Below are 26,771 nucleotides of genomic sequence, written 5' to 3' on the forward strand. Positions count from 1 at the left end.
ATCTATTATGCTGCAATAAAAGATGGCACAGGGACACACTTGGGCCAGCCATTTGCAATATGAGTGTTCTGGCAAGATGGCACAGGGACACATTTGGGCCAGCCATCTAGGACCTGGCATATGGTGCCCTTTTTACAATGAGTGTTGTGGCAGGATGGCACAGGGACACACTTGGGCCAGCCATCTAGGACCTGGCATATGGTACCCTTTTTGCAGTGGGTATTCTGGCAGGATGGCACAGGGACACACTTGGGCCAGCCATCTAGAACCTGGCACACAGAGCCCTTTTTGCAATGGGTGTTCTGGCATGTCGGCACAGGGAAGCACCTGGGCCAGCCATCTACCATGCTGCAAAAAGTACCTTTTTTGCAGTGGGTATTCTGGCAGGACGGCATGGGCACACACTTGGGCCAGCCATCTGTATTTTGGCACACGAAGCCCTTTTTGCACTGGGTGTTATGGCAGGTTGGCACAGGCACACACCGAGGAGAGCCATCTACTACACTGCAAAAGGTACCCTTTTTACAGTGGGTGTTGTGGCAAGATGGCACAGGGACACATTTGGGCCAACCATCTATAATTTGACACACAGTGCCCTTTTTACAATGAGTGTTGTGGCAGGATGGCACAGGGACACACTTGGGCCAGCCATCTAGGACCTGGCATATGGTGCCCTTTTTGCAGTGGGTATTCTGGCAGGAGGGCACAGGGACACACTTGGGCCAGCCATCTAGGACCTGGCATATGGTACCCTTTTTGCAGTGGGTATTCTGGCAGGAGGGCACAGGGACACACTTGGGCCAGCCATCTAGGACCTGGCATATGGTACCCTTTTTGCAGTGGGTGTTCTGGCAAGATGGTACAGGGACACACTTGGGCCAGCCATCTAGGACCTGGCATATGGTGCCTTCTTTGCAATGGGTGTTCTGGCAGGATGGAACAGAGACACACTTGGGCCAGCCATCTATATCTTTGCACACAGTCCCTTTTTTGCAATGGGTGTTCTGGCAGGATGGAACAGAGACACACTTAGGCCAGCCATCTATAATTTGGCACACAGTCCCTTTTTTGCAATGGGTGTTCTGGCAGGATGGAACAGAGACACACTTGGGCCAGCCATCTATATCTTTGCACACAGTCCCTTTTTTGCAATGGGTGTTCTGGCAGGATGGAACAGAGACACACTTGGGCCAGCCATCTATATCTTTGCACACAGTCCCTTTTTTGCAATGGGTGTTCTGGCAGGATGGAACAGAGACACACTTAGGCCAGCCATCTATATCTTTGCACACAGTCCCTTTTTTGCAATGGGTGTTCTGGCAGGATGGAACAGAGACACACTTAGGCCAGCCATCTATATCTTTGCACACAGTCCCTTTTTTGCAATGGGTGTTCTGGCAGGATGGAACAGAGACACACTTAGGCCAGCCATCTATATCTTTGCACACAGTCCCTTTTTTGCAATGGGTGTTCTGGCAGGATGGAACAGAGACACACTTAGGCCAGCCATCTATATCTTTGCACACAGTCCCTTTTTTGCAATGGGTGTTCTGGCAGGATGGAACAGAGACACACTTGGGCCAGCCATCTATAATTTGGCACACAGTCCCTTTTTTGCAATGGGTGTTCTGGCAGGACGGCACTGGGACACACTTGGGCCAGCCATCTGTATCTTTGCACACAGTGCCCTTTTTGCAATGGGTGTTCTGGCAGGATGGCACAGGAATACACTTGGGCCAGCCATCTATGATTTGGCACATGGTCCCGTCCTTGCAATGAGTGTTCTGGCAGGACGGCACTGGGACACACTTGGGCCAGCCATCTGTAGTTTTGCACACAGTGCCCTTTTTACAGTGGGTGTTCTCGCAGGATGGCACAGGGATGCAGTTGGGCCAGCCATCTAGGACCTGGCACACACTTCCCTTCTTGCAATGGGTATTCTGGCAGGATGGCCTAGGGACACACTTGGGCCCACCGTCTGCCATCTGACACACAGTTCCCTCCTTGCAATGGGTGTTTTGGCAGGATGGCACAGGGACACAGCTGGGCAAGCCATTCTGAAGTTCGCATACTGTCCCCTGTTTGCATTTGGTGTGATGGCAGGATAGTGGGTTGGGGACGCATCTGGGCCAGCCGTGAACAATATCGCAAGTAGTCCCTTCTTTGCAGTATACTGAGGAGCAGGTTCGAAAGTCAGGGATGCAATCTGGCTCTCCATTCTTGTTGATGCACTGGTGCCCCCTTTGGCACTGTACCCCACTGCAGGGATCTGGGTGCTTGAGATGCTGGGGTTGAGCATCTGAGAAAGAAAAATACACCTAATTAATTTAAAAGGCCACAGTGGAAGAATCATTCAGGCTCAGGGCAAGTTCTGTCACTTGGGTGGTAGCGAGCAGGAGCTGGAAAGGAAGCTGGCATCTACAAACAACAGTGTGAGACAGGACAACATAGGAACACACCAGGGCCAGTCATCTGTGGCATTGCACATTGTCAGCTTGCATCTCTCCCAGCTATTTGCATCTAAGATGTAATACATCGGGGGTAAATGACTGGGAGGAGAAAGAGCTATTGAAACTGTAGGAGAACTTTGGCACAGGAACCAATGGGAAGAAACTGGCCATGGCTGGAAATTAGACGAAGCTTTTTAACCACAAGAGGAGAAAGTCTGTGGCACAGCCTACCACTAGGCATTGTGGGAGCTGTGATACAGGAACTTCTTGATTCCAACTAGTGAGGGATCTTAGAGATTCACAATCAGATATATGCATATTAAGTTTACCAAAGGGTGGCATATGAGGTCACTACCAAGACCCAAAAGCCCACTAGTCATCTTAGTTGTTGCAAAATGTACATATGGATAGTGTTTAAAGAATTACACAACTGTGCTGAAAATGCTGTTCTGAAAGCCTGTGAATTAAGGCAGGTCCCCATATTACGAGCGAATTGGACTTGACATAACCGCAGCCATTTTGTATATTTAGCCACCATCACCTGGAAGTGAGAACACCTCGTAGTCAGGGATAATTTGGTCTTTGTCGAAGCAGAGCAGACAAAACAGCTGCACAACTTCAGTGTTGTTAGCAAGGATAGATAAAGTAAGAGATTCATGGGAATGGGAGGGAATGTGGATAGCTATGACTGGTTGGCCACCCTGAGTTAGAGTGTATACTTGGGGGAAGTTTGTAGAGAGATTTCAACAAGCTAGGAGCCTGACATCCAACTCCCTAGCACCTAAGAGAAAGGCTGGCCACCGAAAAACTGCTGCTGACCACACGACACCACCTCAGACTTTGGGTAACTATATCTAGGGTGCTGTAGATTATTGTTATTTTTGATGTGTGCTTTAGACCCAATAGAAACAAGGATATTTGGGTGAAAGCCCTCTTTGAGTACCAATCATTTATCAGACGGAGGAGCTGTATCCCCATTGATTTATGTCCTGAAACTGCCTGGAAAACAAAGACTAGTTACCATAGTTTTGGGTTCAGAAAATCCTGGTGAGCCAGCCAGGAGTACTGGAGAGGAAAGGGAAGATTGGCACATGCACAGTTTGCTGCAATAGAGACTAGAGGACACTGGAACAGGGTCACAACCTGTAATTCCTGTGCCGTAGTCCACAAGTCAATTTATGGATACATTTTGTTACTGGGACACAGGACTCAGGCTGGTAGCCTGGTCAAGTGAGAAAATATGTCAGAAAAGGGAATATCTGGAAAGACAGAAAGATTGGAAATGGTTTTGGATAACAGTTTGACAGCTTTTGTACAGGAATATGGTAATGGTCCTTGGAAGCCTGGAGGCTGGCCTGGCCCCGGGGCGTTCCTGCAGCTCTGTAAGCAATGGGAAACCTGGGCCAGCGTGGGAAAATGGAAATCTTCAAATATAAGGCAAAGAAAAAGGCAGCATTGAAGGGATTATGGATGGTAGTGACGGTATTAGATAAAGAAATAGATCAGTTGAAGGAAAGAGTAGAGGAGTTAGAGAAAGATAAAGTTAAGAAAGAAAAGGAAGCAGTTAGCTTGAAGGCAGAGTCAGACACCCTCATGTCTAGCCCCTACAACTCTGACTGATGCAGCACAGATAGTGGTGTGCAGAAGCAAGTGTGTGACAGTGAGAGAGAGAATAAGAGGCTGGAGCAGGAAATCTGTGAATGGAAAATGCAGGCACAGGAAAGCAAGACAGTGGTTGGCACCTTACTGAAGGATTCCCAGAACAAGACCCAGGCAGACCACGGGTAATGTAAGAAACAGATTTGGGCTCTCAGAGCAGAGTTGGGAGAGCAGAGGCTAATTGGGTTTGAAGCCAAAGGGGCTTGTAGTCTGGGGGAGGGAGATGGGTCAGAGGGGGGTCTCCATACAGCCCTTTGCTCCAAACACTGGAAGTGCTGTGGAAGCCCCCGCCCATAGCGCCCATCATAAACACCACGGTCAGGAAAATTGGTCCCCAAGAGGGTAACCAAGGGTGGGAGTAATGGGTAGAGTCTAGGATCTTCTCCCCTGATGGCGTTAGGGCCTCAGGGAAATCAATAGGTCCGCTAAACCAGAGTCCAGCCTTGGGATGGCGGGCGAGAATAGCTGACACCCCTGGTCTCATTTCAATAGATGTGGTGGCCTTGGCCAGGGAATGCACGCCCCCTCGAGGACTTTACAGGGTTCCCTTATGCTATCCAAGTGGGGACCTCTCCTGAAGATGATGATTCCCAAAGGCATCACTTGTAGGGGAAAGTGATAAAGACCCTCTTACCTGAAGAAAGCCCTGGAGTGCTATACCAGAGGTGGCCAAAATTACTGACCCGCTGAGCCACATACAACAATATTTAGAAGTGAGAGAGCCAGGGTGTGCCTGCCGGGACCCGGGGCTTCAGCCTTGTGGTGGGGCTCGGAGCTTCTGCCCCATGGAGCATGCCTGCCAGGGCATCAGCCCCACTTTTGCTGAAGCCCCGAGATCCCCCTCCACGCTGGGCCGAAGCCTCTAGCCCCACCACCTCACCGCAGGGTAGAAGCCCCAAGCTCCCTACCCCAGTCTGGTAGATGGAGACTGCAGGGGGGGGAAGGGCCTCCGTGAGCCGCACTTTAATTGTAAAAGACCTGCATGTGGCTCACGAGCCGCGGTTTGGCCACCCCTGTGCTATACCATCAAGAGACACAACAGGCAGGGGAAAGGCCAGAAAGCTATATGGCTAGAAAGAAGCTGGCTTTTAAATGTTCTGGGTTGCTGGCTCCTGCACAGCCTGGATATGCCATTCGTGAGTTTAAACAGGCCTTAATCCGAGGGTTTCTCCTCATGATTCGTAATTTCGTGTGGCCCTGGTAGGTACAAACACAGAAAACACAGTGCTGGGAGAAAGAGGGAACAGGGCCAGAAAAGCTTATGAAGTGCAGCAGGGTATTTATCTCCCCAAAGAAGAAATTCACTAAAAGAGCTGCAATAACCCTCCCAGACAATGCTCTAAAGGCCAAGGAAACAGGGGGAAAGGGAAGGACAAGGGAGACAGGCCGTACAAAAGAACCCCTGATCCCCGGTGGGCCGAAATTTGGAGATGGCGCCTGAGGTCTGAACAGAGGGAAAAGATAGATGGGTTGCCCACCCTGGAACTTTGATTAAAGGTGGTTGAGCATGAAGGGAAGACACCGAGTATGACACCTGTCGCCTCCCTATCGGGAGGCTGGGCACCCCTTGCTTCACAGGGCTTTAATGAAGCAGAGAGCATTGTCCCTTTTTTGCAGGAAGATTCCATATAGGGTGGGGCAGAGGGAAAATAAGGGCTAATTTGGCTTGATGGATCAGTTCTGCAGAAAAGAACCTGGGGGTAACAGTGGATAAGAAGCTGGATGTGAGTCAGCAGTGTGCCCTGGTTGCCAAGAAGGCTGATAGCAGATTGGGCTGCATTAGGAGGGGCATTGCCAGTAGATCGAGGGAAGTGGTTATTCCCCTGTTCGGCATTGGTGAGGCCGCGTCTGGAGTATTGTGTCCAGTTTTGGGTCCCCCACTACAAAAAGGATGTGGACAAACTGGAGAGAGTCCAGCGGAGGGCAGCGAAAATGATGAGGGGGCTGGAGCACAGGATTTATGAGGCCAGGCTGAAGGAACTAGGTTTGTTTAGTCTGCAAAAGAGAAGAATGAGGGGGGATTTGATAGCAGCCTTCAACTACCTGGAAGGGGGTTCCAGGGAGGATGGGGCTAGGCTGTTCTCGGTGGTGGCAGATGACAGAACAAGGAGCAATGGTCTCAAGTTGCAGTGGGGGAGGTCTGGGTTGGATATTAGGAAAATGTTTTTCCCTAGGAGGGTGGTGAAGCTCTGGAATGGGTGACCTAGGGAGGTGGAGGAATCTCCATCTTTAGAGGTTTTTAAGCTGCGGCTTGACAAAGCCCTGGCTGGGATGATTTAGCTGAGGTTAGTCCTGCTCTGAGCAAGGGGTTAGACTAGACACCTCCTGAGGTTCCTTCCAGCTCTAATCTTCTATGATTCTATGATGTGGGAGGTGAAGGAATCCTAGGATTAGCGCCACTCCATGGCCGGTTCTTGAAAGTGGCAGCAAGTCATGGAGGCTCATGGTAGATTTCCTCTCGCTTAACTGGGTAACTCCACCGATGGCCCCTGTAGTGGCTAAGTATGAGGAGGTGATGGCCTCTATTACAGGAGGGGTCTGGTGGTTTTCTGTTTTAGATTTGGCCAGTGCTTGTGCTTGGAGTAACTCTGGGGCAGGAGGGACCCTCCCTTGCCTGACCGAGTGTGGAGCTGATGCCTAAACTCCCGGCTCTCAGGTCCTGTCTGGGATGGCCAGTTTCTCGAGAGTTCATTGAAGGGTTTTCGGAGAAGGCAGCCCTGCTCCACCAACTTTTAAAGAAAGGAGCAGGGTGGCAATGGGGCCCTCTGCAGCAGGACGCCAGGGGTCAGTTGATGCCAGCTTGAGGTCAGGCCCCGGCCCTAGCACAGCCGAAGGCGGACCCGTCCTTTGTACTTCAGCTGGCAACTACCGAGAGGGGGATGGGAGCGGTAGGGAGCCAGGCTCATGGCTCAGGGCTCCGATCTCTGGCGTGTGCCTCCAAAACTTTAGGTGAGGTAGAAAGGGCGGTTTTGGCATTGGCGTGGGCTGTGCAGCACGGGGAAGACCTAGTGGGATTGTCACCCGTCCCGTTAAGAACCGTTCACTCCCCCGGGAGAATGTGTGCTCACTGGCAAGATTAACAATGGCCACTTGTCCAGGTTCCGGACTGGCGAAATGGACCCTAGTCTTGTTAAACAAAAATGCGGACATGGGAAAAACTCCCGTGCTGTCCCCGGTACCCTCTGGCCCTTACGATTAAAGCTGTGAGTCTGCCATGGAGGTTGCGAAATTCCATGACTTTCCGCGACCTCCCTCCGTGACTTCCTCAGCTGCAGTGGCTGGTGCGGTTGACCTCACGGCCGGCTGCTCAGGTGGCCTCGTGGCTAGCTGCACTCCAGCTGGTGCTGGAGCGGCCCCGTGGTTAGCAATACTAGCTGCTGCTGGAGGGGCCAGCGTAGCAGTGTTCCAGGGGGCGGCCTGATCAGCGGCCCCGGGAGTAACCCCAGAGGCCATCGGAGAGCTGTCACTGGGGGTCTCAGAGCAGCAGGTGTCTGGGGGCAGTCAGCCACTGCCTCTGGAGCAGGGGTCAGCCGTCAGCTTCCGGGGCCCCCCAGGGCAGTGGTGCTCCAGGGCACCGCCAGGGCAGTGGTGCCCCCAGCCCTCCCCAGAGTAGCAGCGCCCCCTGGCCTCCTCCGAGCAGCGGCATCCCGGAAGCAGCTAAGATTTAGTCAGGGGTATTTTTAGTAAAAGTCATGGACAGGTCACAGGCCGTGAATTTCTGTTTATTGCCCCCAACCGGTCCATCACTGTCACTAAAAATACCCCTGCCTAAATCTTAGCCTTACTTATGCTAGAAGGAGAGGTCCATGATTGTCCTTCGCCGGCGCTGGCCCTCCTGGAGTCCCCACTCCGGGTGGGTCCTGTTATTATGACCGGGGGAAGCCATACACCGGGCATGCCGCCGTGAGCGTTCCCACCGATGAGGTCTTAAGGGGGCAGAGCTCGCCACGCGCCGGTCTGGCAGTCGAGATTGTGGCTATAGCAGCAGCCCTTGAGAACAGCCCTGCTGTGCAGAAGGTAGCCGTGTTTACGGATTTGGGTTGGGTCCTCCGAGCCCTAGCGACCTGGGCTCCCAAGTGGGAAAAAAGAGAGGTCTGAAGTCGGCGGGTGAGAAACCCGTGGTACATACCGCCAAGTTAGTGTGCGTGTGGGCACTGGCAGAGGCACGAGGTACGGTCAGACACGTGGGAAAAGTGAGAGCTCATAGGGAAGGAACTGAGGAGGCGAAGTGGAATAATGGGGGTGACGAGGAAGCAAAAAGGGGAGGTGAAGGAAGAGGAGATGTGACAGCCAAAGGAAGGCAGAGCTCCTATGGCAGCAGTAAAAAAGCAAGTCCCTGAGCAGATACATTGAATTTCCCTTCCAGGTCAGGATCCCAGGCTGGAAGAGCTAGAGGAAAAGGGAAGGCACAGAGAGAGGAAAGTGTGGCCGAATGAGTCCAGGTTGCTCCTACCGTCTAAGGCTGGGGAAACAGAGGCAGTGTGGGGCATGCCCACAGCACCGAGGATGGAAATGAATTTCCCTAGCCCGTGCTGGGGGACATTTGGGAGCAGAGAAAACTTTGGCCAGATTGCAAACTGCCAGCAGGTGGCCGAACATGAGTAACGATGTGGAGCAGTTCATAAATAATTGCTGCTGTGTGCAGCCGACAATGCAAATTCCAAGGTGATTAAAGGGCCTCCTGCACACCAGAGAACAGAGGGACCGTGGGTGGGCCCAATTGCAACTTGATTACATTGGCCCTCTAGCAAAGACAGGCAGGGATAATCAGTATTGCCCATGTGAGCCGTCCGTGCCTAGGGCAGCCACCTGAAAATGCCAAAGTCAGGGCAGGCAGCAAAAGGAGAGCAGATTCTCCCAGCACTGGTGGGTGACACTGAAGTCAGACTTCCCAGCCAGCCACAAACAGTGCTGCTGATTCCCCACACTGGTTATCAAGAAGCCAACACAAAAATACACACAGCCCCCTTTACTGCATTCCAGTCTCCGGCTCCCAATCAGCCTCTAGGTCAGTAAAGAGACCAGTTATTTAAACTCTATGCTCTTTACCAAAAAGGTTTCTCCTGACCCCAAAGGATCAGCCACAGCACCAGATCAATGTAAGTTTGGATCTTACCCAAAATCCCACGCTGCCAGCCAATCCTTTAGTAACTAAAACTAAAGGCTTATTACACAAAGAAAGAAACAAACTATAAGAGAAATGTTAAAGGATTAAAGCAATCAGACACATACAAATGATTTGAAAGTCCATAGATATCAGGTTTCTAGGAGAATTGTGGAGTTAGCAGGCTTGTATAGTCCCTGTGGTGCACATCCAGTACCTGGATGGGTCTCAGTCCTTTGTTTCACAGCTTCAGTTATAGATGAGTTGATCCAGAGGTAGATAGGGGCTGAACAGGATTGAAGACAGACTAAAGACAAAATGGATCCCGGGCAGCTGCCTTTATGTTCTTTGGTCTGTGCCATGCTGCTTGTGGAATTTTACAGGGACCCAAAATGGAGTCCAGAGTCACATGAGTAAGTCGTGGTGACTCATCAGGTGTATCCCTGGCTTCTCGCCCTGGGCCCCTTGCACCTGTGAATTTCTTAATGGGCCATTAAGCAGGCCATTGTTCTGCAGCCATCCTGTCTGGGGCGTTACCCAGACACAGCACAATTTGAAATACAAATATAGCAACCGTATCCATAACTTCCATCACACACATAACATAACACAGGAACATAAACATCATCATCTTACTTAGCACATTACAGCCTTTCTACCAGTCCCTGACACGGCGTATCTCACACCGATTATTATGATTTTGACACACTGATGTTAAATATTATAATAAATGCTCTCCCCCATCCAGCCAGTGTGACACCCCCAACGCGAGATTGGTGTAATCAGCGCTCCTGAATACACCTCAAGGGTCCCCCTGATCAAGTCAGCGTCACAGCCTAGTAATTGCTGACCCATTTATGAAATGGATTGAGGTGATCCTCACCCAAAGCAACACAGCCCAACAACGGCTCCGTTGCCTACCAAACGTACGACAACTAGGGGAGATATCCCAAAAGAAATTGATTCAGATCAAGGACCCCATTTCCCTGGGGATAGCACTCCAGGGATTTGTCAAACATTTGGAATTAGAGGTTGCACATAGCTGGACCCTGCCAGAGTCCCGGCCACGCAGAGCGGGTGAACCACACCCCGAAAACAGCGCTGAGAAAAGTAGGACACCAACAAGGGAAGGACGGAGACCAGAGATCGCTGTTTGTTCTAATGGCCATAAAGGATCTGTGGTTCTGCTTGGAGTAACTCCATTCAAAGCCATGGCTGGAAGAGACGTGCGCCGGCTGACCCGGGCCAGTCCTGGGTGTTTTATTGCAGTGTAGATGTGCTCATGGACTCATAGACCTTAAGGCCAGAAGGGCCCAGCATGATTATCTAGTCTGACCTCCCTGCACATGGCCGGCCACAGAGCCTCACCCACCCGCTCCCGTAATAGACCCAGACTCTCTGGCTGACTCACCGACATCCTCAAAGCCTGGTTTAAAGACTTCAAGTTACGGAGAATTTGCCATTTACACTAGTTTAAACCTGCAAGTGCCCCATGCCCCACGCTCTCTGCCTGTCTGAGCGAGGGGAAAATTCCTGCCCGACCCCAAGTCTGGCGATCAGTGAGACCCTGAGCGTGTGGGCAAGACCCACCAGCCAGACACCCGGGAAAGAATTCGCTGCAGTCACTCAGAGCCCCGCCTTCCAGTGTCACCGGCTGTTGGAGATATTTGCTGCTGGAAGTCGCAGATCGGCTACAGGCCGTTGTAGGCTGTCCCGTCACACCCTAAACTTAGCAAGCTCAGTTTTGAAGCCAGTTCGGTTTTTTGCCCCCCCCTCCCGGCTCCCCTTGGGAGGCTGTTTCAGAACTTCACTCCTCTGAGTGTTAGAAACCTTTGCCTCATTTCAAGCCTAAATTTGCTGATGGCCAGTGTCCATCCGTTTGCTCCGTGTCCGTTTCATATCTAAGTGCTGTGGGGGCGGCAGCGCAAGGTGTAACTGGTGAACTGGGGTGTGCTGGTCCTGTGGGAGCAGCGGCTCTGCGCGCCCAGGGGAACCAGGAATTGGACGCTCCTGGGGGACGCTCAGCAGGCTTGGGGGGTTGGCGTGTCCGATTGCTAATGTCAGCAAGGCAGCGGGCCTGCGTCGGCCGAGAAGCGGGTGCTTGTATTGCCCGTGGTTGGGGGAGGCGGGCAGCTGATCTACGGCCAGAGAGGATGTGTAACTCATTGCTGGGGGGGGGGGGGCACAATTTAAAGGTTCTGGGGGACCCGTGACCGCCCCAACACATTGCCTCTGAGCTGAGGAGAAGCAGGAGCGCCAGGGCAGCGGCGAGCGTGCGCCTGGGGGAGCACTGCATGGCAGCTGGGCTCCGGGGGCAGGGGCTGCCTCTAGGGGGCATCGCCGGCCCGTGCCAGGCTCCTTCGGGGGAGAGGCACGAGCATGTCAGGGCAGCTTGGAGCTGTGCCACCCCCCCTGCCTGGGGAGTGCTCGGCCATGCAGAGGTGGCTTGGCTCAAGGAGAAAGACAGAGAGGGCTGCCGGGCAGCCAGCTAGCACCCCGGCTCCCGCAGTGCGGAGAGCCGGGCCCGGGCCGGCCGGGCGGCTCCCACCAACTTCCCATCGTGCCCCACAGTTTGAAAACCTCTGTTCTAAATGGAAGGCAGAAATCTGGGGGGGGGGGGGAGGGAAGGAGGAGGTGGGGTTTTCCTGTCTCGTGCTCCCCCCATCATGTGTCGCCTCTGCCTATGGCAGGCGTCATTTAATTTTGTTTCGGGGAGACCTTGACGAATTTGTGAGTGGGACTGCGTAACAAGGCTGTTGGTTGTGTGTGTGTGTGTGGCGGGGGGGGGGGGGGGAGGGGAAGGGGGACAGGGCTCGGCTGCTTTGTGGGGTCCCTTCTGGTTTATGTCTGTATATATGTATATATCTACAGAAGAGAAGAATGAGGGGGATTTGATAGCAACCTTCAGCTACCTGAAAGGGGGTTCCAGGGAGGATGGAGCTAGGCTGTTCTCGGTGGTGGCAGATGACAGAACAAGGAGCAACGGTCTCAAGTTGCAGTTGGGCAGGTCTAGGTTGGACATTAGGAAAAAGTTTTTCACTAGGAGGGAGGTGAAGCAGTGGAATGGGTTACCTAGGGAGGTGGTGGAATCTCCATCTTTAGAGGTTTTTAAGCTGTGGCTTGACAAAGCCCTGGCTGGGATGATTTACCTGAGGTTAGTCCTGCTCTGAGCAGGGGGTTGGACTAGATGACCTCCTGAGGTCCCTTCCAACTCTATGATTCTATTCTATGTTCCTAGACTCTCATGCTTCAGGGCTTCAGTCAGTCACCTGCAGGGGTCAGGAAGGGATCCCCCCCCCACACTGTATTTTGGGTAATGATTTTTCTCCTGTCTCTGAAGCACGGGGGATGGCCATGGCTGGATAGTGGACACTGGGTGCCATAGGCCAGGGCTCTGTGATGGGCATCCGGCATTCTCTCGCTCAGGTGCTTGTTTGGCTGGTTCTCACCCGCATGCTCAGGATCTAGCTGATCACCATAGGTGGGGTCAGGAAGGCATTCCCCCCCAGCTCAGACTGGCAGGGACCTTGGGGGATTTTTCACCTTCCTCTGCAGTGTAGGGGGAGGGTCACTTGCCAGGTTTATCTGGGTGTTTCTCACTTAATCATTGCCCTGCCACTGGCGGACCTTGGTCCCTCCTATCCTTTGCCTGTGACACTTCAGAGTCCCGTCTCCTGTGAGCTGTAACGTTGGTCTCATTTTGGTGGTTGGGATGAGCGTGCAGGTGCTGGGGGGTGTTGGGGGACTGTGATGTACAGGCGCTCAGGCCGGTTGATCTGATCCTCCCCTCTGGTCTTCAACTCTATGGCTCCCAGATTCTCTATATGATCCTAAACTGGAGTCACTCCCTTTGACACCAGATGGGCTATGTTTTTACTGGTGTGGCACTCCACTGAGATCCAGGAGTGATGGGGGGCAAGAGGGAGGCTGAGGGGGATGGGGATGTGAGGGGCCGGAGAACATAAGAACGACCATCCTGAGTCAGACCCACAGACCATCTAGCCCAGTATCCTGTCTTCTGACAGTGGCTGGTGCCAGATGCTTCAGAGGGAATGAACAGGACAGGCAAGCATGGAGTGATCCATCCCCTGTCCACACACAGTTTCTGGCAGTCCAGGACTAGGGACACCCGGAGTACAGGGTTGCGTCCCTGACCCTCTTGGCTACTAGCCATTGCTGGACCTCTCCTCCAGGAACTTAGCTCATTCTTTCTTTAACCTAGTTACACTTTTGGCCTCCACAGCATCCTCTGGCAGCAAGTCCCACAGGCTGACTGCGCACTGTGTGAAGAAGTGCTCCCTTATGCTTGTTTTAAACCTGCTGCCTATTCGTGACCCCTGCTTCTTGTGTTCCATGAAGAGCATCACGATATTTTTTGTCTTAGTATCGATCCCTTTCGTCCTAACTTTCTGGTAGCTCTTTTGACAGCTGCTGCACACTGAGTGGATGTTGCCAGAGAACTATCCACCGGGACGCCAAGATCTCTTTCTTGAGTGGTAACAGCTAATTTAGACCCCAGCATATTGTTCGGATGATGTTTTCCAACGTACGTTACTTTGCATTTATCAACATTGAATTTCACCTGCCATGTTGTTGCCCAGTCACCCAGTTTGGTGAATCCCTTTGTAACTCTTTGCAGTCTGCTTTGCATTCAACTATCTTGAGTAATATTTTTTCCATCTGCAAACTTTGCCAAGCTCACTGTTTAGTCCTTTTTCCAAATCATTTATGAATATGTTGGACAGCACTGGTCCCAGTACAGCTCCCTGAGGGGCCCCGCTATTTACCTCTCTCCACTGTGAAAATTGACCATTGATTCCTACCCTTTGTTTCTTGTCTTTTAATTAGTTACTGATCCTTGAGAGGATCTTCCCTCTTATCCCATGACTACTTACATTGCTTTGGGGACGGATCTTGTCAAAGGCTTTCTGAAAGTCCCAGTACATTATATCCACTGGATCACCCTTGTCCACATGTTTGTTGACACCCTCAAAGAATTCTAGTAGATTGGTGAGGCATGATTTCCCTTTCCAAGAGCCATGTTGACTCTTCCCCAACAAATCATGTTCATCTATGTGTCTGATAATTCTGTTCTTTACCAGAGTTTCAACCAATTTGCCTGGTACTGAAGCTGGCTTATCAGCCTATAATTGCCAGGATTGTCTCTGAAACCTTTGAAATAATCAGTGATACATTAGCTACCCTCTAGTCATCTGGTACAGAGGCTGATTTAAGCAGTAGGTTACATGCCACAGTCACTAGTTCTGCACTTTCACATTTGAGTTCCTTCAAAACTCTTGGGTGAATCCCGTCTGGTCCTGGTGACTTACTACAGTTTAATTTATCAATTTGTTCCAAAACCTCCACTACTTACACCTCAACCTGGCCCCTTTTTGCTCTGCTGTTTACCCATAGTGGTGTTTTTTTGGTCCTTTCTCTGAAGGGGAGAGGAAGAAGGATGGGAGATGTGGGGGGCCGGAGGGGGGGTGAGGAGGGATCAGGGGGATGTGAGAGGCAGGAGGGAGGCTGAGGAGGAAGGAGGAGTATCTGGGGTAGGGAGAGGGGGCATGCTGGGGAGAGAGGCAGGGGATAGAGGGGAGCTGTGTTATGGCAGGTGAGGGGGTCCCATGGTTCCCCCTTTAGCCAGTGCAGGGGGAAGGGGGGGGGGCCCCAGGTACAATAAACATCGTCTGGTAACATACTGATGAATCGTGACAGCGAGGAGCATCCCCCCATATACAGCACCTGCCCCCTCCTGTGTATAGCACATCCCCTCCAGCACACAGCATCTCCCCTCATGTACACAGATCCTCCCCCTCCAGGTATACAGCACGTCCCCGCCAGCTCGGGCCCTAACAGATTCACAAGCCATTTTGGTAAATTTCACAGTCGGGATTTAAAAAATCTGAAATTTCCCGGCTTCAGCTATTGAAATCTGAAATGTCTCAGGACTGTAACCGTGAGGGTCCTGACCCAAAAGAGGGCGGGGCTGCGGGGTTGCAGGGCTATTGTAGGTGGGTTGCGGTATTTCCACCCTCACTGCTGCACTCAGCTTCGACGGCCGTGCAAAGGAGGGTGGCATGGCATGGTTTTGCCATCTTTACATCTGTGCCACTGCCAGCAACAGCCATGGAGCTTCCTGCAGCCGGGGGAGGTTCCTGGAGGTCGGTCTGATCCGGCCCCAGGAGCAGGGGAAGAGGAATTCCTGTCCTGTCCCTCCCCAGATCAGCCAGGACTAGCAGCTGGAGCCCGGCGCATGGTAGAAGTCCCCGGCTGGGGCAACCCCAGCCCTGCCCCTTCCTGGCTCTGGCTCCAGTGGGTTAAAGAGGCCTTGGGCTGCCTGTGTGTGTGGGGATGGAGATGACCATGGCGCCCCGTGACCACAGCACCCTGGGTGGTCGCCCATGTCGCCCATCCGTAAGGCTGGCCCTGTTTCCCCAAAAAGTGACAATCCCCCCGCCCCATACCAGGCCACCTTCTCCTCTGCGGTGCTGCTGGCATGCTGCTGCCTTCGGAGCTGGGCGCTTGGCCAGCAGCTGCTGCTCTCCAGCCACCCAGCTCTGAAGCAGCACAGACAAAAGGCGGCAATACCACGACCCACCTGCAATAGCCAGATTTCATGGGGGAGGCCTGTTTTTCATGGCCATGAATTTGGTAGAGCCCTACCACCAGCACATGGCATGTCCTTTGTGTACACAAATCCTCCACCCTCCTCCTGCTGGTATCTAGCACACGTGCCCCTGTGTACAGCACGAGCCCCCACCCTGTGTACAGCACCCGTCCCGTAGTTCAACTCACCGCAGAGGAGAGCGAGCCAGGTGCAGAGCAGCAGCATCGGGACGGCCCCCATCTCTGCAACAAACAAGGGAAAATAAGAAATGGGAACTGGAAAAGAAAGAAGGGCTGGGGCCTAGAACTCAGGAGTCCTGACTCCCAGCCCCACCCCAACCACTAGACCCCACTCCCCTCCCAGACCTGGGCATAGAACCCAGGAGTCCTGACTCTCAGTACCATCCCCCCACTCTAGCCACTAGATCCCACTCCCCTCCCAGACCTGGGCATGGAGCCTTGGAGTCCTGACTCGCAGCCCACCTGCTCTAACCATTAGATCCCACTGCCCTCCCAGACCTGTGGATACAGCCCAGGAGTCCTGGCTCCCAGACCCCCCCACCCGCTCTAACCATTAGACACAACTGGATTTACCTCGTCAGGGCCATCTGGCTGAAGCCCCATCTGGATCGTCAGGCTTTTGTACTGTCTGCATCCACGGGTCCAGCCAATGGCGCGAGGGACATGCCCACTTGGCACCCTCCAGCAATATTTCACCCCCAGCTCCTTTTTGGGTGGGTGGAGCCTCCTGCTCATTGGCTGCTCAGAGACTCCATGGGCGGGAACGGTTGGCTGGATAGCCGGTGGGACCTTCCCAGTGCTGTTTTGCAATACTGCTAGCTACCACGTGGGGGCAGCCATGAGTGCTAGGTGCAGGATTTATCTATCTATCTATCTATCTATCTATCAAGTGCCCACCTCCTCATCGCCATGAGGACGAAGGTGAGAACGTCACGCTGGGACTCAAGGTCCATGTGCCAGTGCCGAGGTCTCTGGGCAGCTTCCAGGAGTGGGGTGAAAGCCCCATCCTTGGGGACATGAAACGCTAGGACTGGGTAAAGCCATGAGGCGCAGCCTGTCGGGAATCAGCCTGCCTTGGACACGTTCCAGATTTTGGTTCACACTCATCTTTTGGCAAATCACTTTTGCCATGGGGAGGGCAGTGGGGTCCAGGGGCAGTGACACCGTCCTGGGGGGGTCAAGGGTCCTGGGATCTTTTCCTGGCTTTGCCATTGATGGACTGTGGGACCTTGGGCAGGTCTCTCTCCCGCTTTGTCCTCCTTCCTGCTCCCTTTGTCTATTTAGATTGCGAGCTTTTTGGAGCAGGGACTGCCTCTTGCTGTGTCTGTGCAGCGCCTGGCACGATGGGACCCTGATCTCAGCTGGGGCAGGGACTCTCTCGCTGTGTGTCTGTGCAGCATTTGGCACAGCGGGGCCCTAATCTCGGGTGACAGTTAAATCCTGCTCTGGAGATGTTTCTAACAGAAGAGCTGAGAATATAAACCAGGAATCCTGATTCCCAAGCTTCAGTGCTAACCACCACATCCTACTCCACTTCCAGGGGATACATCCCAGGACTCCTGACTCCCAGCCCCCCGGCTCTAACCCTCTAGCTCCCCTCCCTGATCTGGGAGCAGATACCAGGCCGTTGTCAATATCGTGAGCCCATTCTGAAAAGCATGGCCCGTTATGAGATGAATGTGCAATCAGTGCCAGCTGATCGGAGGGGGGGAATGGCGCTTTGTTTGAATGGCCGTGACCCAGAATGGAGCTACCCAGACTGATTTTATCCGTTTTGCGTTGGGTCAACTCTACACTATCGCTTCTGCCTTTTCTTCTGATAATTGCTGAGCAAAGGAACACCTGGGACCTAATCATTTTCCAGGACGCAATGCTCCCTATTTCTTAGTGAAAAGTTTGATTGTATAAAACCACAATCTCGAGCCAGAAAATGCTGGTTGAAAGGTTTTTTTTCCAGGCTGGGGATTTGTGTATCAAAACATTGCAATACAGATGTATTTACTTATTAACATATCTCTTCCAGTATCCGCTAGAGGCCGCTGACTGAGATCAGGGCCCTATTGTGTCAGGCACAACACAGATACACAGCAACCAAGATGAGGGCCCCAGTGTGCCAGGTGCAGTACAGAAACACAGTAATCAAGATCAGGGACCCTTTGTGTTGGGTGCTGCCCAGACACACAATGAGAGACAGTCCCTGCACCCATGAGCTCAAAGTCTAAACAGAGATGTCTGACAAAAGATGGATGCCTTGTCTATATTCATAGTTGCACTGTTTTAACTTTAAATCAGATTTAAATCAGTTTACTTAAATGGATACCAAATGTGGTGTGGACATGCTTAATCTGAATTAAACCTACTTTATTATAAGCGGCACTGGTTGCACTGCTTTAGTTCATGTGGCCCGAGACATCCCGTTATGACAGCCTAGATTGCTTATAACTTTGCCAGATTTAATCAGTTTGGGCTGAAATCTCCCATGCTGGGGTCTGACTCAGGCTGCTGGGTTTTCGGTTGGAAGTTTCAGCATAAACAGTTTAGCCATTTTCAATGTTAAGGGAAAATACCTTGTTTTGCCCATGTTATTATTTATTATTTCACAACTGTTGCCTTGAGAAGCTCTAGCACATCTATGCTGTAGAACAGGGACTTGACATTTGGAAGCGGGAGGTGTTACCCTGGTGCCAGGGACGCGCTTTTTCCCGTGTTCCTGAAAATCTGCCAGAATTTGGCCAAAAATCTCCGTTTGCACATGCTCAGTAGAGACACTTTGGCAGCTAAATTCACCAGTGATTCCATCTGCACTGAGCATGCTCCAGCTCCGGCGTCTACATGTGCTCGCTCTGCCCTTCCCCACAGACCGGGCAATAGTGCTACAGCCTAGGGCTGCTGGGTCTCAGCAGGACTTTCCCCGGACCTGCTCCTCCACAATGCTGTGGAAATGAAACAGGCATCAGCGCCTGTGTTTGTCCTGTGGTCAGCGCCCCGTCTGCTGGGCCCAGGTAGCGTGGAGGAGGAAGTAGCTGGACTTGAATGGAGGGGAGACAACAGCCGGATCTCAGGTGTGGGAGAAGATTGGGACAAGGAGCCTTGCGGGGGAGACTGGGACTGGCTGGGGAAGGTGCCTGTGGGGAGACTGGGAGCCAGGGGGTGAAGACTGGGCCTTGGAAGGGGGAACGTAGAGGGGGAGACTAGGAGTGTCTGGACAAGGAGCCTGGGATGAGGAGGGACTAGGACAAGGAACTAGGAGTGGAGAAGAGACAGGACTGGGAACGGGACTGGCTGAAAGAGTGGGGCAGAAGTGGTCAGGATTGGGGGGAAATGAGCAGAGGGGTCTGTGCCCACTAGAAGACACTCCCCTCCAAGGCCGGGAGTGGAATGAGGTGTCCTGAGTTTCACCAGTCCTCTGCTATCAGCCAACATCTATTGGCAAAGTGCATGTCTCAGCCGCCTCTAGTGGCTGGTCTGCACAGAGGATAACAACCTACTACTGCGATCAGTTACACCATTAGCACAAGGCTGGGGTCTTCTGGAAACAAAAATGTATACGATCCTGTAATCAGAGACTGTCTCACACTGCGGATGCACAAATTAAGGTTTCACACGCAGCATTAACTCTGGATTTTCCTACCTTTGAAGTGGTTGACTTTGCAACCTTAATCATGTTCTTTAAAAGCATGTTTGATGAAATAGTGATTTTGCTTAACTTGCTAAGGGCAAGGGGGGACTAGCTGGGTCAGGGAATGGGATGTGGGGCCTTTGGGGACCTGTGTCACTGCATCTATTGCACTCGGTACAGCTCCCTAGTATCAGAGCAGTCAGTTCAGGCTCTCTGCAAACTCAGGCAGCAACACTGTGTTGGTTATGCTTCCATCACATTTTCAAGGCGTTTTTGCGCCCATGATGGCTAGAGCGTCATGTCTTTTTGTTTAATGGGAATTGAGATTGTGGAGCACAATTGATTTTTTTTCTCTGCACACCTCTGGCTAGAGCTTTGTGCCCTGGGTGGCAGGAGTGCAGGGGAGGGCCATCTCGGCTCAGACTCTAGGCTGGGCCTCAGGACACCTGGGTTCTTTTCCTGGCTCTGTCATGAACGCCCTCTGTGGCCTTGAGCAAGTTACTGCCCCGCTCTGTGCCTCTGTTTCCCTACCTGACAGTGGGGTCAGGGGGAGAAAACCTATTCATGACTGTGAGGCACTGAGATAGGCTGTTGATAGGGGCCATATAAGCGGTTAGTGAGATAAGAGGGGCTGCCTCCAAGACATGGCTGAAACCCACTGGTGGCAGCATGGGGATATTTGCCAACACATTCTGACCACAGAGTTCCCTCCACACAAAGATAGTAAAGGATGAGCCCATCTTCCTAAAGACGATGGTTTAACATCAGCCTGTGGTTCTGTGGAGAATCTGGACAAAGGTAAAGATGCTGAGGCTGTTCTCTGATGTGATGTCATCTAGTGGTTAGAGCACGAGGGCTGGGAGCCAGGCCTCCTAGCTTCTCTCTCTCCCTCTAGGAAGTGAGTGGGGTCTAGTGGTTAAAGTACAGGGGGTAGGGAGCCAGGTTCTAGTCCCTGAACTGGGCTCCAGAAGAGTTTTTACAGGGACCCCCCAGGGTGCACGACAGGAACGCTCACACTGTGAACCGAATCGGTATCATTTTATAAGCTTTTATTACGAGAACATAAAATGATAGACAAATGACTGATTAAAAGAAAATGAATAAGCAAATGGATAATGGGTCGGATTACAGTCTTACTCTAAAGACACGTGTGATATATACATATACGGGATGCTTTGGATTAATATACTCACACCCTTCCCTGGTGACCTGGTTGAGAGAGATGTCCGGTTCCTCAACTCTTGAGTGGAGGGGTGGGGAGCCAGGTGATGTTCCAGCGCTAAGAGCTGTAAGGCTAAGACTACAAACAAGAACAGATTTAAAAATTGTATTAAAGATAATGTTTAAAAAATGGTCAGATACAGAGTTTAAACGGAAGAGTTCCTGGACATCCAGGCGTAATGTACAGATAATCAGTGGGTACAGAGTTTGGTTGGGAGTCAGGGAGTACAATGAAAGGATAATGTGTGGTATCCTGGATGGGGGGGTAATAGGTATGAGGGTTAACAGTACAGGCGATCAGTAATTCGGGAGCATCACTTATTGTAGGGGTTACATAGAGTGCGGTTAATGGGGAGCAGATATGTCCGTAATAGTGGGTTGTCCCTTATTGAGTCAGTGATGTGGTGAAGATAGCCCGTTAGTCTGTAAGTTCCTCGCGGTGGTGCTCCGGCTCACTCGTCCCGGTACTGTCTGTGCCCGGAGATGTGCTCAATGTAAATGTCTCTCGACCACCGGATGGCGTCAGACACCATGAGGCGCCGCATCAGCCGGGCGTGGCGCCGACCCACGCCGCAGGCCCGCAGCACACGCTCGTTGCGGGGATCCCAAGCGCCCAGGGCTCCGACGATCAGGGTGTGGGTCTGAACCTCGTAGCCCTATTAAGGATGAGCTAAGAACAAAAGCTTTTAACAAACACCAACTAACAGGAGCTGAAAGACGCAGTCGCTGGTGATCCCCCTGAGTAACATGGTTTTGCCCCTTTGTACACCCGGAACCATAGGGGTCCTCCTTCGAAGCCCAAACTTGGCTTCCTCACCCCCAAATTATTCGGGTACACTTATTTGATAGGCTGGCAGGTTGGTGCGTATTAATGACGGCTCCATCTCCTTTCCAGATGGTTTGCTCACCTCACCTTTGTTATTCCTGGCCCTTTCTGTGGGTTTTGTGGTGTACCTGTGAATTTTACTTGGGGGATAAACTGAGGCAGCCCCCCGTCTTAATGCCTCTTGATTTATCTAGGGTGAAGGTTATAACCATGTGTGTCTTATCCTTTAACTCATCATTACTTAGCTGGGCCAAAGGTCCCGAACGTATGTATGCTAACGGCCTTAGCTCTCATCCCGGATATGGCCTGTCGGGTACCTTACGTTACAGCTGTAATACGGTAACATGAAGCTGTGATTTGAGTACAATAGTTCAATCTGTAAGGAAAGGTGTATATATGCGAGCAAGCCGGCTCGTTTCACAGGCTACATGCCGAGGGGTTTTCGCCCCAGCGCCCTGGTTAGATGCGGTCGGGAACTTTTCGGTAAACGTTTTTCCCTCGGGGAAAAAAGCAGACTCAGTGAAAAGAAAACTTTTCGGGGACAGGTCTGGGCCACGAGGGCAGGGAGTCGCTGGGCCAGCATGACGGTTTTGCATCCAGCGTGCGCACGCTTTAATTAGCCAGCAGCCTGGGGGGGGGGGGGGGGGGGGGGGGGGGGGGGGGTGTGTGTGTGTGTGTGTGTGTGTGTGTGTGTTAGGGTGTTGGGCCGGGGAGTGGAGACACAGGGTCAAGCCCCTTCTCTGTCTGGTTTGAGACTTGAAGCTGGATCCCCTTATCTCAGGTGAGGAATGTGCTTGACTCTCTAGTCCATCGGGTAGGGCCCTAACCGCCGGGTATTGGCTACTCCGGGATGCGGCTTTCTCAAGCCCTCCATGAGCATTTTTGAACGATCTTGGGGTGTTTTTGTCCTGATGAGGAAGAAAAACCAATTTTGAAAACTTTTCATGAAATGGACGTCTTGTTCTCAGCCCAGCCCTCCTCCTGATTAAAGTCGTATCCAGGCCACCCGTGCAAAAACTCCCCCTCGAAACAACAGAGTTGGATTAGATACAGGATTCCCTTTCCCATCACATCCCAAACTATGGTGCGGCTGTATGGGTGTTCCCCAGCTGCCCCACCCCAGAGGTGGCTGCATCTCTGTGCCAGGTGAACCATCTCCATACACCGCCTGTGTACAGCTGTTCCCCAGCTGCCCCACCCCAGAGGTGGCTGCATCTTAGCGCTGGGTGGGTGCTCACTGCAGAGTGCTGTGAGTGCCTTCTTGCTGGAAAGCATTGTTTCGAAGCAGGAGAATTGGGCTCATGAGACCCGAACCTGCAAAGGGGCCGAGGTCCCTGACGGGGGTGGGGGCTGCGGGGGAGGGTGGCTATGAGTTACTATTGTTTGAAGGAACAAAAAGATCCTGAGTTAATTCCTTTACAGCCTCAATTATCATGAGCAAGGGAGCAAGAGAACCTGTGAGGACACAGCCACCCCCCAGCAACCAGCTAACAATAGGCGCTGACACCAGCCAACCCAGTCCTTGGGACCCAGCGACACCACAACCCGGATGTCCCTGCAGACACCAGCTGGGAGGCGCCGGGGGAGAGGTGTGAATTGTCTAAAGGCCAAAAAAATGACAGATCCCGGGTTCTATCCCTGGCTCTGGGAGAGGAGTGGTGTCTAGTGGTTAGAGCAGGGGGGGCTGGGAGCCAGGACTCCTAGACTTTGTTACTAGTTGTGCCACTGAGGACCTCTGGGGCCTTTTGCAAGTCCCTTCTCCATGCCTCTGTTTTCCAGGCTATAAAACCACTTCTTCCCAGGGGAGTCGGGAGAACTGAGTCCTTAATATGTCTAAAGGGTTGAATAGGAAGCATGTTGCCCCTGAGAAGCAGCCCTGTCTGGGGTGGAGCACTGCACACAGCACAATGTAACAGGGGTGGGGAGTGGATAAAAATTGGCAGAGGGCAGTTGGGAAATGCCTGGTCCAAGAAATAGATAGCTTCAGTGCAAAGATGAACTAGGCTTTTCAAAACCCCTCCTCCCCCAATATCCAGCATGGGGTGCAGTTTATACCCTTTGGACAGGTCTGATATTCCCAGGGAGCAACATATTTCAAGACCGACAGGTGCACTGGTGCAAAAAATATTACTGATGCCTACCTGAATCTGCGCCTGTTGCTGGGAGAGGAGAGAGCTGCCCCTAGTGTGACCGATGCAGCAACGCTGCCTGAGTTTGCAGAGAGTCTGAGCCCATCACTCGGAGGGGGGAGTTCTCAATGAGGGTTAACCTCCCCCCCACTGCTCTCGGGGTCATGCCAGCCCCACCCAAGCAGGGAGCTGTGTAGCACAAACATCCCCGTTGCAGGACAGCAGTCCCTTTCTGTTACTTTGGTGGGGCAGGAGGTGGCTCCATGCTGCCGGGGCGAGGCATGGCACAGGGGGTGGAGTTGCAGGGGTCTGCAGTTGTCTTAACCCAGGCCTGGATAGTTACCAGCCCCATTGGGCAGGGAGGAATTGACAGCCCCATCGCACAGACCTCCCCATTGAGCTACAGGAGCCAGAACCTTAACGTGCAGTAGTAGTAGGTCGTTATCCTGTATGTGCTCCAGGGAACTAGGTGACACCCACACAAAGCCAGGGACTCCTACACCCGTCTCCCCGCCCTGGGATAGCAGCCACATCTGTCTGATTGTGATTCCCAAAGGAGGAGGGATTCTGGGCAAGAAATGCCAAGGGGCAAAGGTGCCGGGATATGAGCTTGCGTCCACCCTTCATCAGCTGCTGCCACGGGTGTGTAACCATCAGGGAAAACTGAGCCACAGCCAGCGGAAGCAACTTGGATACAAGGTCACACACTGAACTCAAAACAGAACCCAGGAGTCCTGGCTCCCAGCCCCCCACTGCTCTAACCACTAGACCCCACTCCCCTCCCCGAGCTAGGGCTAGAACCCAGGAGTCCTGGCGCCCAGCTCTAACCACTAGACCGCCCACCCCCCGTCCACCCTAGAGCACAGAGCTGGGAGCTAATATTCAGCGGCAGTGTGTGTGGAGCGCGCCCCCTGCTGGAGGGAGCGTGTCCCCGCCGCTGAGAGGCCCGTACGCCGAGGCCCCGTGTGCGCTGCGGCCGGGCGGGAGAAGGGAGCAGTTCCAGGCACTGCCCAGCCGGGGGCGCCCGCCCACAGGCGGCGCGACGCCGGCTCCGTGCGGTTGGGGAGGATTCGGTTTCGATTCAGTGTCGGGATCGGGGCGTTTGACGGAGGCCGGGGCTCGCGGTGCGGGGCTCGCGTTTTAATGCGGAGCCGCTGAGTTAGAGCCTCAACAACTGCTGGCATTAAATCATTGTCTGACCGCCCCCACTGTCTGACCCCGCCACCAACGCCTAATCCCCCCCCCACTGTCTGACCCCGCCACCAACGCCTAATCCCCCCCCCCCCACTGTCTGACCCCGCCACCAACGCCTAATCCCCCCCCCACTGTCTGACCCCGCCACCAACGCCTAATCCCCCCCCCACTGTCTGACCCCCCCAGCGCCTAATCCCCCCCCACTGTCTGACCCCGCCACCAACGCCTAATCCCCCCCCCACTGTCTGACCCCGCCACCAACGCCTAATCCCCCCCACTGTCTGACCCCCCCACCCCCCCACTGTCTGACCCCCCCACTGTCTGACCCCGGACTCCCAGTGTTTGACACCCCCCCCCCCAGAGTCTGATTCCCACCAACTGTCCGGCCCCTCCAGAATCTGACCCCCCCCCCACTGTCTGATCTCCCTGGTGTCTGCCCCCCGTCCCCAATTTCCTGCGTCTGTGGACATTTAAATCAATACAAATTGTATAAAAATTGATATAAAAAATCAATCTCTGTCAAGCCTAGGTGAGAGATACACAAAGTCTGGCTAGAGACAGCCCCACATCTCATCCCCCTGCTGTCCCAGCCCTGGGCTCCTGGCCCCCCCCCCCCAGCTCAGCCGATGCCCTTGAGAGTTGGAAAGATTCTCTGAAGATCTACCCTCAATCTCCCCTGCTGCAGGTTAAGCACATTCCTGCTTGTCCTTCCCGCAGCGGACATGGAGAACAGCTGCCCCCCATCCTCTTTGTAACAGCCTGTTACATGTCGGGAGCCGGGCGTTGGGTCCCCCTCGGTCTTCCTGCTTCTAGGTCCAGCAGGCCCAGTCCTTCCGACTGTTCCCCACAGGTCGGGTTTTCCAAATCGCTGATCACGTTTGTCGTCCTCCCCCCAGACGCTCCCCAGTGACGCCACATCTTTCCTAGAGCGCGGCGCCCGGAACTGGGCCCAGGCTTCCAGCTGCGTCCTCCCCGGTGCCGAGCAGAGCGGGACCATTATCTCGCGCCTCTTACCCGTGACCTGAAGCAGAGCGCTGCGTTGCTGGAAAGCTGCTTCCCCCAACAGAAGTTGGGCTGATAGAAGAGATTCCCCTGGCCCGCCTTGTCTCTCTAGTGTGACACTCCTGTTTATACAGCGCTCACAGATTCACCACCCCAGCTGGCACCCAGGCCCTTGGGGGGGCTGACTCCCTTTAGTTTGCTACCATACAGCTCCAGGGGGGTGACCTGTGACCTTCACGACCTACAGGGGTTAGCTCACCCCATGGCTTCCTGCAGTGAATCCAGCCCAGCCATGCTGTGGTAGGTACCAGCTTTGCCTCCTCCCTCTGTGATCTCTCTATCTCCCAGATCAGAGCCCTTATATCTCTGCCGGCTCAGCTCTTTCCCCAGGTGCTGGACGCCTTTCCCCTTCCTTCTCCAGCTCAGGGCTGCTGCTCTGCTTCCCTGATGAGCGGTGGGGGGAAATCTCCTGCCTCCTGGGTGTTAGTCACTTGATGGTCCCGGCCACTGGGCTTCACACTGTCCCTGCCAGACCCTCCATTCACCGTGCAGCGCTGTCCCATTTGTTGAGGACTCAGATTTCGTGAGGCCAACGCTCCATCTCCCTCCCTTCCCACTCAGTACGAGTGCACAGCAGTACGAAGCACCAAGGGAAACAGAGGCACGCAGCGGTACGATGATAGATTACTCAAACTCCCATATTTGTCACATTTCTTCCCCGAGACCACACTAAGCAGGGTTACTGTAACCAGAAGCCTCGGTGAGCTCCAACCCTCAGCTAGTCTGGGACTTGTGAGTTCACGCGAAACCACGGCTGTTATCCGTTGATCTTAAAGCATCTTTTCTGTCCCCTTTTCTACCTCCTACCTGGCGTGTTCAAGATCCTTACAGCCCAGTTTCTAAGTGATCAGACGTACCGTTTTCATAGCACACTGCC

General features: G+C 53.2%; 1 protein-coding gene and 1 long non-coding RNA gene across 2 annotated transcripts; one reads left to right on the forward strand and one right to left on the reverse strand.

Annotated features, from left to right (window-relative positions):
* Window positions 1–5: 5 nt before the first annotated feature.
* LOC137149437 (keratin-associated protein 16-1-like) lies at window positions 6–16,063 on the reverse strand. The gene is made up of 2 exons (XM_067542954.1): window positions 16,012–16,063; window positions 6–2,299 (listed from the first exon to the last, which is right to left on the reverse strand). Exons 1-2 carry the CDS (start codon window positions 16,061–16,063, stop codon window positions 6–8), a joined length of 2,346 nt encoding a protein of 781 aa, XP_067399055.1.
* A 9,347-nt stretch (window positions 16,064–25,410) lies between these two features.
* Window positions 25,411–26,063, forward strand: LOC137149402 (uncharacterized). The gene is made up of 2 exons (XR_010918770.1): window positions 25,411–25,517; window positions 25,729–26,063. It is a non-coding gene; the product is annotated as an uncharacterized lncRNA (long non-coding RNA).
* The last annotated feature ends 708 nt before the right edge of the window (window positions 26,064–26,771 follow it).

Source organism: Emydura macquarii, unplaced genomic scaffold (assembly GCF_026122565.2).
Source record: "Emydura macquarii macquarii isolate MOO-44397 ecotype Brisbane River unplaced genomic scaffold, CSIRO-AGI_Emac_v2 contig_746, whole genome shotgun sequence".
NCBI lineage: Eukaryota > Metazoa > Chordata > Testudines > Chelidae > Emydura > Emydura macquarii.

Bases quoted from the DNA above. Each gene is read 5' to 3' on its own strand.
- LOC137149437 (XM_067542954.1), bottom strand. From the start codon at position 16,063: ATGGGGGCCGTCCCGATGCTGCTGCTCTGCACCTGGCTCGCTCTCCTC. The intron at 2,300-16,011 runs GTGAGTTGAACT...TTTCTTTCTCAG, and splicing joins CTGGCTCGCTCTCCTCTGCG to ATGCTCAACCCCAGCATCTC.